Genomic DNA, 15,774 nt, shown 5'->3' with positions numbered 1-15,774 from the left:
GAAACACATTTGAAACATATTTGAAAATGCCAACTGGCTTTGCTTTGTTTGGAGCTGGTCAGGCAGAACGGTGGCACCGTGCAGCTAATCAGTGTGGCTCCTACTCCTCCGGAGAACAGCCAGCTCCCTTCACACTTGGCACACATGCAGCCCAGCTGAATACCCTTGTGTTTGCTTCTTCTCTTGGCAGAAGTGAAAGAATATGAGCCCCCATTCGGCTCAAAAGTGCGAGAACATCCCTGCGTGGAAAGCATGAAGGATAATGTGCTAAGAGACAGAGGGCGACCTGAGATCCCCAGCTCCTGGCTTAACCATCAGGTAAGATCACTACATGGCCCATCTAGCTGCTGAGCCTGAGCCTTGCCCCTGTGTCCTGCTCAGCAGGAAAGCCCTCTTTTTTTGCACTGATTAGAGCTCTGTCACATGGTGACACTGGTGCTGACCATAGTTCAGACACCACAGTCTGCACCATGCCTGCTCCCAAGACCCTGGGATTTCTGCTGCCCACCAGTGTATTTTGAAAGTGACCAAATTAAAACAGAAAATAGAAACCTGAGACCCCACAGTCATCCAGACAGCCACAGAATGATTAGGGCCTTAAAGCACACTGTGTGCAGGCTCTGAAAGGTCAAAGAGACCAGCTTCACACACGGGTCCCATCAGCAGAGAAAACAAACCTCAGCACTTTATCATGGCAAAAAGTAACAGTGGCATCCCAGCTGTTGACAGGTTTAAGAAAACAGGAAGTGAGTCGTCAGCAAGTCAGTTTGTTTTTATTCAGGGCAGTATAGTGGCAGTCATTGGCATGTTGGGAAGCACTCTGTCAGCTTTCTCTGTTCTTACACATCATGGTGGCACTTCCAAGGTGATAGTCGCAGCCCAGTTTCTCAGTAGCTGAAGCTGAATGGAAAAGAGCCAAAGGCATGCTTTTCTTAACTTTTGCTTTAAGCAGTTTTATCAGAAGAGATAAAATGAGCACCATATCAGAGAAGCGAGGCTTGGTCATTCCACTTATCGATGAAATATGTTGAGTGGTCTTTATGGACAAAAGGAAAGCATCATGAACATTTACGAAAGCCCAGGCAACCAAGATCAGCTGGTATTTCCATCAGGAGCAGCATAGCACTCTTTTTTTTTTCATTACAGTTGAAATGTTAAAATCATAGTCTGACACTTACTTAGGAGAGGCCATGTGAGGGGCTGTAATCAGTCACTCCTCCAAGCAGGAGCAACGCATCTGCTGCCTGATGACTGCAGCAGAGTGCACCCCAGTCCTGGACCTGTCATCTGCAATGAGCAGGGTTATTGAGGAGGAAGCTCTCACTAGGGAGGAGAGCTCTGTTCTGTGGGACACCTGGATATCTGATGTTACCAGTACTGAAAGGCCTTGGACATTTCTAGAATCTATAGCTACAGCCATCTTCTAACAGATCTGTTTTGCTGGGAAGTAGAGGTTATATTTGTGCTCATCTGTACCCAATAGAAGAGATTGTAATTTTTTTTCTTTTAATTGTGTATGAACTGGTATGTCATCAGGAGTTGACTGCAGCTGTTAGTTTTCTACGGAGGCAAAAGGAAGTCCAAACCAATAGCATACATGCGGAACTTTAGAAGAGCCCAATTAACAAAGCAGAAAAGAATCCTGAGCCAGGTCACTGGGGAGGAAAAAAAAAAAAAAGTTGAAGAAAATGCTTAAAATTAGTAACAATGTGAGAACATTTCTGAGAATATTCCAACGTCATAGTCTTAACCTGTCAAAAAAATAAGAATAAAGCTGTGTAGAGAACTGATTAGGGAAACAGAAGAACAACAGGAAGATCTGTGGTCAGTAGACTTGAGGACAGTAAGTTTTCTCAAGAACGAAAGGAGATCAAACTTAGCACCAGTCTATCACTGCCTATGCTGCTTATGCTAATGTAAAGGCAGAAGTTGTCAGCAATTACTTCTGTTCTGCATTTGGGAAGGGTCAGATGACATACATGCAGTAGAAGATGGCAAAGGCTCTGATGAAGCAGAAGTCATAGATGCTTGGAGCAGGCTACGGGTACTGTTAAGTGGCCCAGAGACTTGTCAGCATTCAGGGCTGAGCTACTCCTGCAGGCACCACGCGGCGTGGCCGTAGGAGCGGCAGCATGGCTGGTCATGCCCTGGTGAGGGAGCACGAGGAGCACCTTGCACGTGTCAGGCTTGGGGTCCCAGCAGTGCTGGGGGCAGTTGTTGCTACCCACATTGCCCAGCACAGGATGTCCTGCCAGCTGGGACGTGCTGCTTGTCTTTGTGTAACTGAAGCGGGCACAGCTGGCTCCAACAGGGCTCAGTTCAGAGTCCAAGGCAGGAAGTGAATGCCTGATAACACCCTCCCAGGACATTTAGTGAAGGTGGATTTAATTCCCTTTGTCTGAATCCCTTCAGCATTTCACATTGCTCTATCTAAAATTCAGTGACGCATGGGCTTCAGCAGGGCTGTGACAGTTTGCAGCAGCTGAGGATCTGCTTTGAACTCCACAGAAGTTGCTCTTACTGTAATAGCTCTTCCATATTCATTTCCTTCCTCTGCAGTCGTGTTTTTGTAATGAACTCATTATTCATCGTGATAAAATTCTGGAATGGATTTACATATTACATTTTTTCCCCTTAATGAGATTTGTTGCACTATTGATTTCAAGTTAATGTTTAATATTTAATTTAATTTACTGCTTGTAATTTCAATGCCATCAGAAAACTAATGTTATTTGTATACAGACAGTAACGTTCTGCTATTAACATTGACATCAGTCAACATCACAATTAGGTAAATTACACAATTAATGTAGTGTTGTGAAATGTTATTTTTTTAAATAAGAAGTTTAAGATAAATCCTGCTTAATGGGCTTACAGTGTCATAAAGCAAAGCACACAATTTCCTGGCAAATACCTCATGTTTACAAAATGCATTACAAAGATGCAACTGTTTTTTTGCTCCTGTAAACATGTGCATCAGCACTGAAATGAAGGTTAAACAGTTACATCTGTGAGTGACATGTGTTTAAGTGTTTGTGGGACTGCGGCCCGTATTTGCACATAGTTTTAGTTCGTCTGTGGAGAATTCATAAAGGCTGATGTCAGGCCTGATATTGCTGGCAATCAGAATTCTGTTCAGAAAAAAAAAAAAAACAAAAATACCATAAATAGAATTCAGCCATGCAAAGGGATGGGTTGAGTGGGAAGCTGTTATCTAGGCATTCTGATTGTGTTTATTAAACCAAAAACTACTTGATTCTACTGGTCCAAACCAGGAAGTCTTTTATGGTGAGGGCAGTGAGGCACTGGCACAGGTTGCTCAGAGATGTGGTTGTTACCCCATCCCTGGAGACCTCCAAGACGAGGCTGGATAAGGCCTTGGGCACCCTGATATAGCTGTGGTGTTCATTGCAGAGGAGTTGATTAGATGGCCCTCTGGGTCCTTTCCAACTGCAAGGATTCTATGATTCTGTGTCTCAAAATGACAGTATCAGTCATCGGAAACACTGATGTGGTTAAGGTAGTAGAGTGTTTTAAAAGAAAAAAAAAACACACCGTATCCCCATTACAGTGACAGAAGAGCCCATTGGGCTCCTTTGGGACCAATTCTGTCACCCCAGGAATGCAAACAGTCCTCTAGACTTCGGAGGACACCAAAACCAGCTCTTACAGGCACACAATAGCAGTGACTCAGTGGCTGTCCCCAGCGCAGTGCTCTCTCTGTGCTCTCCACAGGGCATCCAGATGGTATGCGAGACCCTTATCGAATGCTGGGACCATGACCCCGAGGCCCGGCTCACGGCGCAGTGCGTGGCGGAGCGCTTCAGCGAGCTCAAGCACCACGACAAGCTCTCAGGGAGAAGCTGTTCAGAGGAGAAGATCCCCGAGGACGGCTCCGTGACCACCGCCAAGTAGCACGCACCCAAGAGCTCCGAAACGGAGGGAGGTCGCTCCTAAGCACGCTACCTTGGCAGAGGAAGAAGTCTCGATCGGTGCCTTGACTTGCTTCCTGGAGGACTGAGGCTGTCTCTACTCCCTTTGGGAGCTGTGGCTCTGGGCAGGGAGATGTACGTGTGGGAGTTAAAAGCCAGGGAGTGGGTGTCGTACCCCAGCATCAACAGCCGGAGTCATGTCATAGGAGGAGCTAAGTCTGTTAGCACTTCCTCAGGAAACGAGATTTGAGAATAGCCAATAACATTATGCACTTTAATAATGCTTGTATATAACTATGAAATTGCTATTTTTATATATATATATATATATACATATATATTAAAAATGTCTGTGTATGTATATATCTATCTATCTATCTATAAACAGCCACGCTCTGAAGAAAAGACTTCAAAATAATGCTTGCAGGAAATTACCTGTGTAGAGATCCCTCCCCACTGGGAAGGCACACGGGGAGTCTGGCGTATCAGGACACTAGCAATTGTGCACTAAGCACTCTGCCAAAAAGATAGGAACAAGGAGCAATAGGAGGATGGCTTTGGAGCACGTGCTGCACGCACCCAGCTGTGGCCCAGGAGATGACAGTTGCAGCAGCGGTCTCACAGCAAGGAGGCAGATCTGGCTTTGCAGTGGTAACTATGCGGTCCTGCCTGCAGCATATTTCAGAAGATTGAGGGATGGATGTCTTTGCCCTCTTGCCTTAACCCCGAGCTCTTTGCAGCCTCCCACGGTGGGAGGGAGCGTGAGGAGGTTTGGTCCCTCCCACCTGTGTTTCCACGCAGAGGTCATTGGTGTTACATGTTTATTGCTTTGAATTCATGCCACTCGCAAGCAGGTTGCAAAACAGCAGCAGGATGAGATTTTCCCCTCCTCCCTTCCCCAGCCCCAAACCACACACAACAAGACACGTCCAGCAGTAATCCAAGCAGATGTTTTCTATTCGCTCTGCATTCTGATCGCAGACAGTACTTTTCTTTCCCCCCTTTCCCTTTACCTTGATCGTGTTGCTGTGAGAACAAATAACTTTTTCCCAGTACAGCTTATCTAATTGCTTGACATAACCACAGCCTGACTCCGTTCCACGCTTTCTGGAGAGAAGTAAGAGACAACACCCAGTGCCTTTGCTTTTGCACAAGGACCTCAGGGGTGAGGGGAGGCTCTGTGCTGTCAGGTTCATGGCTTATCCTGCCCTCTTCTCTGCAGCGTGGCAGGGCTTCAGGTCTCCAGAATGCTTAGGAGGACAGTTGGCATCATACTGGACTTACTGAAATGACAGCAGTGCATTGAATAACGCTAACAATTTTCTCTTCAAGCAGTTCTGCAGTGATTTTTCACTTTTTTCCTCCTCTGCATGTAAGCGGGCCATGGAAACCAGGAGACATTGCCAAGTAAGTCAATAGGAATCAGGCTCGTTTCAATCGGAGCACAGACCGACTTGCAGTGAAAAATACTCCATTTCAAATGGCTTCGTATCCGCTTTCATTTTAACCAAACTCCTCGGAAATATTGAAACGGAGAAGAGCAAAACCTCAGCAGCCGCGGCGGGATTCGGAGGGCACTGCTGTCAAATTTTCGGGGGAGAGGGGAAGTCGTGTTTTCAAAGAGCAGAGAGCAGCGAAAGCGCTGCAGCCGCGGGGCCACTGCCATCTAGCGAGGCGCTGCTGCGGGCTGCGCAGCGGGGAGGGGCGGCTGGGGGCCCGCACCGAAGGTCAGGGAATGGCATCCAGAGGTTACTGACAATACTGACATTTATTTCCTTCTGTTGTCGTTTTTTTTGTGTGTTATTACTACACGTAAATGAATTTTTATTTTTTAATTCTTTTACGGAATACTTCAGCTGTGCATCATGTATGGAATAGGAATGTGAACAGTATATACTCTTCTTTATCAAATGTTTCGAGCACTTAACTTGCTTTGTTAGCAATGGTTTTGTTTTGTTTTTTTTGGGGTGGGCCTTTTTGTTCTTGTCGTTTTGTATAAATCAAATGTTCACTGCAGCAAATAAAATAACCCCAACTCAAATTTGTCTTTCATCTCTGGAGCACCCAGAATAAGGAGGGGCCTCTTGCTAACATGATCCCTATCCTGAAAGGATTTGATCTCATCCCTTCTCACCAGGTGCCTGGATGTCCAGCAGCCGTTGCATGTGTCCCACTCTGCTGCCCTCATGATGAGCACCAGCAAAGGGATGCAGAGTGGCTGTTCCTTAAACATGTAAAGCCTCTGCTCACAGGTGAGAAGCGGGCTCACAGCTGACTCTTTCCTACTATTAGCTCAATCCCAAGTGCAGATAAGGGCTTTGTTAAACTTTGGTCCTTGTGGTAGTGGTATTAAAGCGAGCCAGGAGGCAGCGCACTAAATCTGTGTCACGGGGAAGGGTGTGATTAATGTGTGTGTGCCACACGGCTTCTGTGCTGCGCTCAGAGCTCTGGGCCAGCTGCCTCTCCTGTGCATGGCATGTGCTGAGCACAAGAAACTGCTGAACACAGCCGGATTCCTCCCTCACCAGCCCCAGCAAGTTGCCTTTGCTGAGAGAGCTGGGGCTGTTCAGCCTGGAGAAGAAAAAGCTCCGGGGAGACCTTGAGAGCTGCCCCATCTAAAGAGGGGTGTAAGAAAGGAGACAGGCTCTTTAGCACAGTCTGTCATGACAGAACAGTGGGAAGTGATTTCAATTGAAGGAGGGGAGATTTAGATTGGATATAAAGAAGTTTGTCACAGTAAGGGTGGTGAGGCACTGACACAGCTTGCCCGGAGAGGTGGTGCCCCATCCCTTGGGACACTCAAGGTCAGGCTGGATGGAGCTCTGAGCACCCAATGTAGCTGTAGGTGTCCCTGTTCCTTGCAGGGGAGCTGGACTGGATGGCCTTTAAGGGTCCCTTCCAACACAAACGACTCTGAGATTGTATGATTTATTTTGAGCAGCGCCCTGCCTGGTGTCACCGTGACCAGTCCCAGCCATGGTTCTGCCCTGCTCACCCCTCAGCCCTCCCCACCGCTGGCCGTGCATTGTGCAAAAATCTTCAAGCCCTGACATCCTGTTTACACTGGATTGAAGTCAATGTCTTTTTGGCGTAACAAGGCAAAAGAGCGTTGCAAAAACAAATACAGTGTATTACAAAATGTAGCAGGCAAACTGCAGAGGCCTTTCTGACTTGAAATACACAATGTCTGTGAAGTAAAGTACGCTATATATCATTAATTTTCCATTTTCAGTTAAGTTATTTGCCCACTTCCTTATCCTAAATAGGGTATTCAATACTCTTCAGTGAGCAGTTCTTAAATAGGATGGTCATAGAATCAATCACTGAGTCATAGAATCAATCATAGAGTCACAGAATGGCTTGGGTTGGGAGAGACCTGAAAAATCATCCTGTTCCAACCCCTGTGCATGTCAGCCTGCATTTTAACACCAGGGTACAAAGACAAGCTGTGCACTGCAGAAAACCATCCTTGGGGTTACTGCTGACCCACGCAGTGGTCTAAACTGGGATGGCCTCTTATGTTACCAGTTTGCACAACTCCCAGTGCAGAGAGGATTTCACTCCTGCTAGGCAATCTCCAGCTGTTAATGGAAAAGCCACGAGCATTTAAAAATATCATGCCTCAGCTCCTGATGGGGGGAAAGAAAAGCAAAACAAGAAGAGAGATATTAAGGTATCATTATTCTGAATGCTTCTGGAAACAAACTGGGCCGTGTGTCCAGCAACTGCAACACTGTCCTCTTGTCACGCCAGCTGTGCTGGGACCCAAAGGCTCCCTTTGCTTTCAGAAGAACACTGATTAATTTATTTCCTGAGCACTAACTCCTTCTCTTGCTTTTTTTTTTTTTCATTTTTTATTTTTTAATATTATGGTTGTTATAAAACACTGCCTATGGCAATTTTTCCCCCCAGCCACAAAGAAGATGGAACAAAGCCCGCTCCAGTCTGTCTGCCTGCGGCTCCTAGCTGCCATTTGGATGTGTTCACACGTCCGTTATAACTTGGCAGAGAGTCTTGCAAGTGGACTCACACCATGTGCATGGTCGTGGGTGCCAAAGCCACCCATCTCATCCCAGCACTCAGCACAGGTATAAGTGCTACATCTCACTGCAGGATGCTGGGGTGCTTTAACGCACTTGTGTGCTCCTGGGAGCACCAGGACCCACCAGGCCTCATTGGCCTGAGCCCATGGTGTGCCCTGCCAGCTGCCCCATGAGCTCACGGTGCCCATACCAGCTCCCACCCAGCTGTGACCTCAGGTGGCTGAGAGGCCTTGATCCTGGGCAGGAGGCTGAGGACAAAGCCAGCGGTTTGTTGAAACACAGCCAAATTGAGAGGCTCCTGGGAGGGCCGAGCCCGGGAAATAGATTTAAAACTGTTGAATAATGAATGCTCTGAGTACCGACTAATCACTTCATGAAGAGGCAAAGGCAAAAGTCAGCTCATAAATTATCTGCTGTGGAGTATTTTCTCGGTTTTAATGAGGACAAACCAATCTCTTCGGACAGTTGCATTTAGATAGCTAAAGTCTTGAAAAAATACAGCAGCCAATGGATGGGTTGAACTTACTGCTCCTCAGGCAAGTTGCCATTGATACCCATAGAGCCAAACTCCCTGATATTTCTGCCCAACTTCAGCCATCCCTTGGCTATCTTGGGAGGGGCTGATAGCACTCCCCTTCTTTCTCCTCCATTTCAAAAAAATTTACATCTGGAAGAGGAAGCAGAGGCCAATTCATCTCTCATTTTCCAACCAGAAAGCCCAGGCCACCATCTCCCATCCGTGGGCATTGCACACCAGGTAGCATCGTGGAGGCCACGCGCACTGCTCACTCAGCACAGAGGGAAGGACTCACTTCACCCCAGAGTCAGCCCAACCCGCTGGGCTTCCTCTCACAGAAGCACTCCTTCGTGTTTCCTGGATGGGCTGAAAAGTGTCATTCCCTTCCTCAGATAGTAGACAGGATGAATCTCTTCTGGGGTAAACATCTGTCTGTGGTTGCAAATATTTAGCATGCAAAGGTCAGTCTTTATGTCCTGATTTTCCTGCAAACGTATGCAAAGACATAGAGGGTTTCTGCAGTGCCCCATCCAGGTTGCCTGTGCTCTGACCATCCAGTAAAATAAGATCATAAATACATCAGTATTAAATCAGAATGTGTGCAGTGGCAATTTATGAGGAATGCCTCTCAGAGTTGTAGATGCAGCGATTGCTGTGAAAATACGAGGCCTGCTCGGTGCTGCCTCAGTGAATCACTGCGATGATCACTTCAAAATCATTTAAAGTGAAACACCATTCTTTAAAGAGCAAAGCCCTTTGGACAGAGTGTATGAATGCCTTTCATCTCCCTTTGCTCTAACAATACTAAACTGAAGGCTCCCGAGGAAAGGCTCCAGTGAGAAAACCCAGAGAGCAGCCGCTCCCGGCCCTGAGAGGAAGCGCTGTGCGATGCTGCCCCGAAGTGCTGCCCCAAGGAGACCACACGAGTTCACACCGCACAAACATCACAGCCATAGCAAAGGCACTCAGCCAGTGGAAGCTGTAACTGCTGGCTCCTGCAGCTTCTGAAGGCTGAGCTTCCCTCCTTGGGTGAAATTGAAGCTAGGGCTGATCCTCTTCAGCCAAGGTGCTCACTGTCCATTATCCATATGGTGTTCTTTGAGGCAGAAGGAGGGCAGCTATAGCTTTAATTAGCTGAAAGGTTTTGAACAGAATGTAAATCTCACCCCAGGACTTTTAACTTTCAGGCAGTTAAGCCTTGCAGTCTTTCCCACAGACTTACTCGTGCTTTTGCTGCAGCTAACCCCCCTGTGACGACCAGGAGTAGCGCATCCACCACACTCCGCTGCCACCAACAGTTCAACACTGTCAGCGAGGAGGAGTCTGCAAAAGCATCCTGCAGGGGATTAGGCTAAAATCTTCCTTGGGATGCTCTGAATGGCACAGCAAAGTGCTCCCCTGTTTCAAGGCATTAAAGGCACCTCCCACTGAGAATGGGTTGTTCAGCCCGAGTACTTCTGGAGAGGACATATAAGTCTTATTAAATAAGGCAAAAGAAGAAGACAAGATCATTTCACTGGAGGAATGTTAACATTCATGAATGTACATTCCTTGAAATCATTTCTGGAATGGTGGCTTTTAAGGAACTCATCTTAACCAAGCCAAAGGAAATGGAAAAAAAAAAAGAATTTAAATTAACTTACTTCATCCTTTTATAAATTGTTTAGGTTAATCACAGAAAACCAAACAGGATTCGGCCGTACTTAAACACAGCCTTTGCTCTCATGTAAACTGTTTATTATATCCACGACACACAACCAGACAAAATTCATTCCTGAGCTGGGGAACAGTCTAATTTGGTTTTATTAGGTTTAGAGAAAAACGTTTTGGCAGAAGATCCACTTTAGAATGTAAAATACTTTCATATTTTTCTCAAGAAAATTCTCGCAAAAGAGAGATGCAGCACATTCCCTCTGACATCTCTGGTTAAGTAAATTGGTTCAAAATGAGCTCCTAGAACAGGGCAGGCCCTGCCCTGGGCTTTTCTCTCCATGACTGCAAAGGGAACCACCAAGGAACCTCACAAAGGGAACAGCTGAGATTGCTGAGATGGGGCCCACTGTGTGCTCTTGGGAATGGGCAGCAAGAGAAACATTCAGACAGACTTTGTCCTGCTGTAACTCCACTGAAGTCAACTGAATCACAGAACTGTAGAGGTTGGAAGGGACCTCTAGAGATCATCAAGTCCAACCCCCTGCCAAAGCAGCTCCCTAGATCAGGTTGCACAGGTAGGCGTCCAGGTGGGTCTTGAATTTCTCCAGGGTTGCCTCTGTATTTAAGCAATTCCACTTCTGAATTATGGGCAGATTTTCTTAATAATGTGCTTTCCTCACCAACATATGGGGAATAGACATGGAATATTTTAAAAGATAGCTTTTCTTTTAATGTCTTCACATTGTTGCTGCTTCGAAAATCTTGGAGAAAAATATGAGGGCTCCAAAAGTGATGCAGGCTCTTCTTCTTCCTTGATGAAAACACACAGCTAATGATGGTGACAGCATTGAAAAATAACTTTTTGTAGCTGAGAGTTTCCCCTATCACATAGAGTTGTTACGCTCTTTGTATCCATTGTGGATTCTATGGAAATAAATAGGAGGCATTATTTTCAGATCTACTTAGGTACAATAGATTTTTAGAGAGAAATTTTTGATTTTCAATTTTCTGATGAGAATTCAGACAACCCTTGTTGGGTACGGACTGCCACATGGGTTGGTGGGTCTGGGATTGGTATTTCTGCACTGCTTGTCCTAAAGCACAGATGAGTTGTACTGGCTCCTCGATGACAGTAATGATGGTGGTAGGGCTCTTATAACAGGCAGGGGAAGGACCTCTTTTTTTAATGTCTTATGCTAAGTATGTGAGGAAATAGCCTTCCTACGATGTCTTCTGATCAAGCTAAATACTAGGATGGAAAGTGTAAAAAAATAGAAAAGAAAACCCTTCAGGAAGAACAGCACAATGTCAAGGAAATGTGGCTGAAAAAGACAAAACATTCGGTACTTGTGTAGTTGCATCAGTCTTCTCTCTAGCTACAATCAAAGATAATTCTTTAAGCTTGCACAGGGTGAGATTAGCGTGGAAAATTTTACATGTATTGCATTGTTCCAAACCTGCTGAGCTGTGTGAAATTCCTCCTTGGTTTCCAAAAAGTATTAGCAGAAGCTATTTTAGATCCCTTCGTGCTTATCTTTGCACTTGTCCAGGGTAAAAGTCAGCATGGAGTTGTCACGGTTTGGTTTCCTGCAGAGCAGAAGCCCTTGTAAATGGAGAAGATACAGTAAACATCTTGAGCTGAGAAAGGCTTCCGATGTTGCCTCAAATGCCATTCTTGTTAGCAAAGGAGGGAAGTGTTGTCTAAATTCAAGTAAGGAGTGGGTGCAAAGCTGGCTTGAAAGACATAATAATTGCCATGTACATCCCTACAAACATCTCAGCTCCACAGTGACCTGGGTCTATCCCTACTCAGTATTTGAAATAGTAGCCTAGGTGACGGACTGAAACATGCACTTATTAAATTTGCAAGCCTTATTGTTCTGCAAGAGGCTGCAAGCATGCTGCAGGATGGAATTCCAATTCAAACTGCTCTTGACAGATCGAATAAGTGCTTTGAAAAAGCCTCATCCACTTCAGCAAGGATACTTAAAACAGAAGTAATTATGTCTACGGCCATCTCATGGGGAAAAGCACGCAGAGCAGTTAGCCAGCATGCTCTGGTGGGCAGAGTGGAACCTGAATCTAGCAAGAGTCAATAGTGACTTGCTGTTACAGGGGAAGGCAAACATCATACTGTGACGTATCGGCAGCAGTGGTGGCTGAGAGACACACCAAGTAGTCTTGCCCCTCTCTGAAACCCTGGTAAGGTTTCAGAGGACTGCTGTGGCAAGAGTTTTTGAGCACACAGAAGCTGCAAAGAGGAAAGAAAAATGCGTCATCTCAGGAGTGGTTGTCTACCCAGTTCAGAAGGGAGAATAACGGGGAGCCATTAAGGTAACCTCATGGGAAGACTTAAGGGTGTCCAGAATTTGAGATAATGAATTACAGGCTACACCATCTCTCTAGTATTGCTGATCTCATCTTAGGATGGGCAGCACGGCATCTTAATTGCATCTTGGGATCCTTTCCTGACAGAGGGGCTGTGGTTCTCTCTTTGCTCTCAGTCTCCAAGGGTCTGACTTCAGGGAAGACAAGAAGCCAAAAATTCTGTTTTATGGGAATTTTGTTTTATGGGAATTTCAAAATGCATGGGGCTATGAGAATAGGACATCCTCTTTTGTAACTAACCATAGAACAGTGCTGTTTCTCATGGAAAGGATAATGTTTTAAAAGCCATTCATTCTCATTGCTTCAGAATGAAATCAAGCCTGAAAGCAGCATTTGAAGCTATCTGTCTTAAATGTGGCCAGCACACTCACAGTCTTGATGAAGAGGTAATGTTAGAACTCATTGCTCAGCTGAGGGGCTCTCTGGGATCTGCAGGGCTCAGGGCCCCTGAGCTCCCCATTGCTCAGCCAAATCCTGGATGCCCACACGCACCAGCATCACTGTGGGGTATACACCATGGCAACATATCCCCATCACCATGTGGGCATTAGGAAAGGATCACCTAAGACCGCAGTGCCACCCTGCATGTATCTCTAACTGCCCATTGAAATCCAATGGTTTTCACTGAAAACTTGGCCTTGAGCAGAGAAACGTTTTCTGACGTCTGCCACATCTGCCAAGTCCAAGAACACCGTTTGGAAGAGACATCCTTTGGTGTCAGAAGTTTGTTACCACAAGAAGCACCAGTAGATGAAGCACAGCCTCAGGCAGCACTGCTCTTCAGTGCTGTAAAACCCATCAATGTCATAGCTCTTCACTGCACACAGCTTGTGAAAACAGACCTGGGGGCTGCAGGCCTGGAACAGCCACCCACCCCATGCCCAGCTCAGGTTTTCCTGCTGCCTGTTCTACTCTGATGTTTAGCATCTCATTTCTTGGCTGACTTTATTAATGTGGCACTTAGGCTCAGCTCATAGAGTGTTTATGCAATCTTCAAATCCATGCCGACAATTTTTCTCAAGCGTTTAGTACACACTACCTCTTATCAAAAAGTTCTTGCAGCGTTTTGCAAATGCCCAAAGCCTTTGCACAATGTTCAACTGAGTCTGCCCACCACAAGCTCTTACATTTACTTTGTTCTCTGTGCTTGTCAAACTCTAAAACTTCTAACTTAGATCCATCAGAAAATTTCACGAGTGTATGTTTAATGGTGAATGTTAGTGGTGACAGTGGTACCAGAAGGGAAATGCTGCTGCTTGAGTAGAAGCAAAGCTCCGGTCTTGGTGTTGTAGTCGTGACAGCAGCAGTGGTGACAATCATCCGAGCATCAAGAAAGATCTATGGCTGAGACAGAGAAGGCAAACAGCGCTCCAAGATATCACCCTGAATGCTGCTTTGGGTCCAGATTGCAGATGCTCTGTTCCACGGGCCTTCGTGGCAAGCCTTTTCATCATACGTTCCGTTTTTAAGAAGCTCAGTAGAAACTATTGCTCCCCAAATTACAAGAAAGAAATCACTTCATCAAAAAAGAACGTGTGCTCAGCAGACTTTGAAGGGCTCGAGCATGTCACTCTCTGTTATTTGCCCTATCCTTCCTAAAATAAAGATATTACCATGTCTTGGGATCTGTTTTAAATTAATCTAAAAAATAAAAATCAGCGATCGATTGTACTTTGAACGTACGTGAGCTCAAAGTGGTGCTCTCTGGTGGACTTCACTGCCCTCTTTCATTTTCACTTTATTCTGTTATACACATAAACCAATACCACACTACAAGGCACGGCGCTCCCTTTAAGGTCTTCTCTTGTGCAGATGGCAGCAGTGTTGACACACAGGTTCTGTGGTGGTTCTACAGTGGCCGCTATCATCTCACCACGCTGCTCCTGCCTTCACATAAATTAGATTTTAGCAAAGGTGAATTGTTCCCATTACCATTGTTTCCTTTTGTGGGTTTGCCTTGAAACCTTTGACGTTCTCTTCATTGTACCTCTCGCTGTGCAAATTTCCTTGTTTTGTTTTGTTTCTTGAAGTAATTTTAAATGATTATTGTGTAGTTACAGAATTAGAGTAATAACATCTAATTGCACATCTGAAGCAAAAACATGTAATTGTGGGAGCCCACGTTCAATTTAAAGGAAGGAAGCCTCCCCACCAGGGTTCCTCATGGTTTGCACAGTGCATTTGCCAGGCAGTGTTGCTTCAGTTGCATCTAACCTGAAATTAACATGCACAATTGCATTATGTAACCATATTTAGCAGCTACTGTACTAAACACGGTGCCTATAAACTCAAATGATTTATCAGCATTTGCCAGTTCTGCCAGAGGAAGAATGGCCAGCATGTCAGCGGGCCTCACCTACAACAGATTTCCTGGCTGAACCCACTTTACTCTCCCACTGATGGCCACAACAGCAGCCAGCGGGGAAGAAAGGCCATGCAGATCTGGAGCTGTTGAACACTGGGAATTAAAACTACATTTCTGAGTGTACTGTTGGCTTTTCCATGTGTGATATAGTAAGAGACAGCAAGCTGAACATTAAACATTGCCGTTCTCCTCCTCTGCATTTAACATTTTGTAGCAGGTTTTGTTCTTGTTTGTTTTTAAGCCTGATAGTGCACCCTGAGGATGTAGAAATACAAATAATTTGCATGTGATCAAATGCTGGGACCTGAGTCTATGAGGAAAGTTTGAACACAGGGTTTTTGCAAACAAATCCTACAAATGCAACTCTCTCCTTTTACTACGCTTTTCTTAAAAGATATTTCTTGCCCTTCAAGGGTCAAATGTTATTTGAAAAGCATCTTAATGCATCGTCAGATGATAGAAATGAAAACGCATTCCAATTTAGTCTCACAGATATACAGATAAATCTGATTCTTCAACACGAACCTCAAGTAGATGAACTGAGAGGTACCGAGTGCCAAACTACTGCTACTGAAATGAAACATCCCAATCCAGCAAAGGTTTCCAGTTAAATCAGAGGGAGTCAGAGGCACTAAAATCGTACAAAGTGGACTCTATTGATTAGCATTAATCTTTCACGGGATATCGCAGTAGAAGTCCTGAGAGCACAGGACCGCCTGCTTTAGGCACGATGATTTGTGAGTGACGCTGCACATGGATCCACCACAAAATGCCCAAAGTTCTCAGAAGATGCATCCATATAACTGACAGCAACAACTACCTCAGCATCCCTGCTAAGTATTTACTTCCTTTCCTGAAGCTCCTTATTGAAAAAGG

At 45.4% G+C, this 15,774-nt stretch overlaps 1 protein-coding gene across 2 annotated transcripts in view; it reads left to right on the top strand.

Moving 5' to 3' along the window:
* Positions 1-4,686, top strand: part of TGFBR2 (transforming growth factor beta receptor 2) — a 58,940-nt gene extending 54,254 nt beyond the window's left edge. For both annotated transcript variants that reach the window (XM_065753688.1, XM_065753686.1), the window contains 2 exons: positions 191-318; positions 3,736-4,686. In XM_065753688.1, coding sequence (XP_065609760.1) covers positions 191-318; positions 3,736-3,915 — 308 coding nt within the window. In that variant the 3' untranslated portion in view covers positions 3,916-4,686. The remainder of the gene's footprint in view (positions 1-190; positions 319-3,735) is intronic.
* Positions 4,687-15,774: the final 11,088 nt, after the last annotated feature.

Source organism: Cyrtonyx montezumae, unplaced genomic scaffold (assembly GCF_038088225.1).
Source record: "Cyrtonyx montezumae isolate F1298 unplaced genomic scaffold, pur_monq_1.0 scaffold_8, whole genome shotgun sequence".
Lineage (NCBI taxonomy): Eukaryota > Metazoa > Chordata > Aves > Galliformes > Odontophoridae > Cyrtonyx > Cyrtonyx montezumae.
Note: the sequence above shows the minus strand (reverse complement) of the source record. Positions and strands in the feature narration are given on the sequence as shown.